Source organism: Neltuma alba, unplaced genomic scaffold (genome assembly GCF_004799145.2).
Source record: "Neltuma alba isolate B1F8T4 unplaced genomic scaffold, ASM479914v2 tig00003549_pilon, whole genome shotgun sequence".
Classification (NCBI taxonomy): Eukaryota; Viridiplantae; Streptophyta; class Magnoliopsida; order Fabales; family Fabaceae; genus Neltuma; species Neltuma alba.
Window position 1 is genome coordinate 1 of NW_021633326.1, and position 4,339 is coordinate 4,339.

At 32.5% G+C, this 4,339-nt stretch overlaps 1 protein-coding gene across 1 annotated transcript; it reads right to left on the bottom strand.

Moving 5' to 3' along the window:
- Window positions 1–1,580: 1,580 nt before the first annotated feature.
- LOC114741840 ((R)-limonene synthase 1, chloroplastic-like) lies at window positions 1,581–4,339 on the bottom strand. Its single transcript, XM_028930102.1, has 6 exons — window positions 4,085–4,339; window positions 3,695–3,953; window positions 3,363–3,425; window positions 3,018–3,285; window positions 2,016–2,234; window positions 1,581–1,650 (listed from the first exon to the last, which is right to left on the bottom strand). Exons 1-6 carry the CDS (start codon window positions 4,337–4,339, stop codon window positions 1,581–1,583), a joined length of 1,134 nt encoding a protein of 377 aa, XP_028785935.1.

Sequence of the window (4,339 nt, forward strand, 5' to 3'; positions counted from 1 at the left end):
GGGTTAATTTTAAAAAAAATTGATAAAGATATAAAATAGGTTTATATATAAGACCAACATTAACTCCTCAATTAGTTCCTATATTAAGTACAGAGTAACATTTATCCATTGTATTTCTAAAATTTATATCCTTTGGTGCGTGAAGCAACCAAGGCGTGAATGCGACTTTGATTCGACAGTGTGACCCACGCCCTTGTCATTAATTTGAATAGTCCACATTTGATATGGAGGCAAAAATTTAATTTTTAAAAAAAAAGAAATTTACCTGATACAGAATTTAAAATAAAAATATTCTTTTACTTTTTAATATTTTTTAAAAAAATTTAATTTAAAAATTATCAGTTAATAATTTTACATTTAGACCATTAAAATGGTACCTGAATAATATAAATCTCATGATAGTTAGCGATAAGTACTGAAATCGGTTCCCTCTCTCATCAGTCTTGGCAGCAAAGGATCAGCTTGCTGTCTCTATGCTGCTCGAACAATGTTAAAAATAACAAGCCAGCAATAAATTAAAACACAGGAGCTAGATCTCATTACATACACGAGATCATACACAAGTTATTGTTTCATGGTTTAGCTTCAAAGACTCTTATTAAATATTATCACACCTACGTAAAAGTGATGGGAAAGGGCTCAAAAGCAATAAACGAACACGATCCTTGAACTCAGAATCCTGAACAGTGTAGGTATCGTCTCCATAATAGTAAAAGAAAGTTGCCGTCCTTGAAAGTTCCCAAGCTGTGACGTTGAAATCGCGAGGGAATGAAGATGTGGCAACTTGTTGATTCATCTTCTGCCATGTTTTATATATCAGACCCTTTATGTGTTTGATGGCTTCTTCTTCCGAAACTCCACTATCATTCATGTGGCACTGAATTGACGAGGGCACATCCCCTGTCACTAGCTCACGCTAAGCATCAATTTCGAGCTAAGTTAGACACATATATATACATATTAAAGAATTTGTTTGTGTGTTTATAGGTAAAAAACAACAGCAAAAACAATTCTTATATCCCGTTAGGTGGAATCCACTATATATGGGCAAGAAGTCTCTGATTCTCTATCTTCTAACGCGCCTTGTAAGGTCCCAACTTTCTAAATATTGTTTTCTTAATTTTCTATTGATCTTTAGGTTCTACATGAAATAAGTGGCACTGATATCTTATGGACGTAAAATAGTGTAGTTTTGAATGTTTTATGATTTCTTAAAAACTCTAAAGTTGTGCATCATTTTATGCCAATAAGATATGAAAATGCCAACTATTTTTATGTAGAATCTAACAATTAGCAGAAAAATTAAAACAATATTTTGGAGGTTGGAACATTTATAAGGGACATCAAAGAGTACGGCATTAGAGGTCCTTGCCTTATTTGTTTCATCGATACCTTAAATGATCCGAGGTCATTGAGAAGGCGGAAATTAAGTCCTGATACGTGAAGTAGATCTGAATGCTGGTGTAAGGAAATGAAGTTCAGGTCCTGGTCGTTGATACGATTATTTGGCATCAAAAGATAAGCATGAAAATGTAAAAGAGGCCCTCCAATTGAAACCCATCCATTTTCCAAATATTGTTTCAGGCTTGGCGTTTTTCCACCATGGTACCATCTGGCCTCAACCCTAAATGCCTTACAGAAATCTTGCCACTGAAATATTTAATTAGGTTAAATTAATGTAATAATTAATATCATACGTATTATAGATAATAACAAGACACTTAAGAGAGTACGTAGAAACAAGTATAATAAAACAAATAATTAACACATATCATACCCCTTTTTTTAGGTATGAATAGACATTGAGCCCTTTTTCTATCTGAATGTCAGAAGCAAGTTCATCCACAAGGTTATAGATTGCAAAAAATGACACTTTCATGTAATCTGGGAGACTGTCTAAGTCATTTGCATCCCACCTAGAATTTGATAATTAGTAAGATTAATCGATTCTTAAAAATAAGTACAATCTTTAACATCATTTAAGGGATGATGAATGAAGCAATTAAAATTCAAACCTGAGAATAGCTTCTGTGAAGAGCTCTAATTCGTCCAAAGTCCCATGAACATCATACATATCATCGGTCAAGGTTATTATGGCGCAAAGATTTCCAATAACTCTTCTTAACTTTTCAACATGTGGTTCTTCCTTCATTCCTAAGCCCCAGAGATAGTTGTCCACCACCCTACACCTGTAAAAATTGATCTTCTCTTCCAGACCAGTTCTCTCCCACCATCTTCAAATGAAACAAAAAAATTTAGCATCAGTATAAATTTACGTTGTCCATATTAACTGATCAGTTATCTTATTTTACTAAACGAAACTGCTAACATTGTTGCTTGAAAAAGAGTATCCATGTTATCAAGCAAATAAAAATAGTATCCAAAGTCATATAGTTAGAATTTGGGAGAAACGTTTCTTTCTAGATTGTCCAAGTTTTTTCTCTCATACTTTTGAGATTTTTCTTGCGGAATTTTTCACTAGAAAATCCCTTTTTGTTAGAGGGTATTACAACGATGTTAGTACAAAAATAATTTATCAACTGCAAAAAAAAATTATAAATCATTCATGAATCTATTGTAAATCTTTCACGAAAACAATTGTTAAAAAAAAATTAACTCCTTAACTAAAGACAAAATAGTTCATTGCAAAACAGTTTGTGTAGCGAATTTTCATTGTTTAAGAGGGATTTTTATATCATAAATTACCCATTTCGTTTTAGTGATTTCAATTCGAATGGTCTAGATTTTTACTACTCCCTCAAATCTCTATTATGAGGACTACAAACATGTTTTATATATAATATGTTTTGTCTGAAATTTTTTTTTTTCACCTAGCATCCCAAACTAATTATAAAATTTGTGAACTAAAACCAATCTCCTGTAGCTAATCAATTTTATTGATGATAGTTTTGATATTTTATAAGAAATAACTAATTTTAATTAACTTCATTAATTTATGTAAAGTTGTAATCAAATGCTTATAATAATGATAGAAAGGAGTAGCATGTATATTGTACCTTATATTGGACTTCACTTCCTCCTGATACATGGCTTGAAGCATGTTATAATCCAATTTGGCAAGCTGAAGCAAGTTGGAATTCATATTAGGCATTCTTTCATATTCACTAATGAACCAACGAGCCTCCCATCTTGGTAGCCTCCAATGTAATGGAACCTCCATAGCATGTTTCACTTGGGATGTCAGTTCATGTCCAGGGTTCCTGCTCATAAAATCTCTAAGAGACTTTGAGGTAAAATCTGTAGCTTTTTCCAAAATAGTTTCGTCTTCCATTAAAAGAAATGAAGCTTCATATAATGAAAGCATTCCCTAATATCCTGAGATAAACTCGTTTGAAAATCACCCTCATCGTTTATAAAGCTATCAAACACATCTGCAGCAGCAAATAGTTCAAGTAATTTAAGAACTATCATTCATATAAGTGCAAAAGTGAAATTTTATACTATCTTTAGTTCTTAATATAAGACCCAGTTGACTAATCTGACAAGATTAATAAAGCTAAATAAATGACTCAATTATGGTACATGTTACATAATCTATATGAGATATTATGTGTATTGCTAGATTTATATTAGTTTATAAATCAAGTAAATTAATTTGGAAAAAAAATACTTTAAAGTGATTTATTTAGCTTTCTTAATCTCCTCAATTGATCCTCACATGTAAATATTATACCTGTAGGTATATCATAGCCATGTTGCCTTGAGAGTCGAAATTCAAGAGCTGTGGCATGCAGATTCTGCTTGTTCTTGAACTTGTCCACGCTGTAAATATTTTCCAGCATTTTGTTTATTTCACTCTTGAAATGATAAGCTAGTCCAAGCCTTTGTAAGGTGTCAATAAGCTCAAGTTGTTGCAGAGGATTCACTGTGTCTGAAAGAAATACCCTAACTTCAGCCCTAAGCATTCTGCTTTCTTCTTCATATGCATGTTCCTGCATGTTGCATTGATAACTAATATAATGATCACTTGATTTGAAATAATCTTAGGAAGAAATGAAACTAAATTACCAACCATAATCTTTGTCTTTAGTTATAATTAAGTTGGGAATAAGTTAAAGAAAACCTTATAATTATTGTCCAATGACTTAATATAGTCGTAGTGCCAAACATCAGGCTTGAAGTCTCCAGATCGACGAGAAACTTGCTGGCTTTGATCAGAAACAATAACTGATGGGGCCTTGCATTGGATTTTAAGAGAAGTAGTAGCATTGAAGCTTTTGGATATGGCTGAAACAGAAGAGGATGTTTTATTCAGAGGAAGCATTTTAGTGAGAGAGCCAAAAGGGAGAGAAGCAGCCTGGGGAAGATGAAGAGCCAT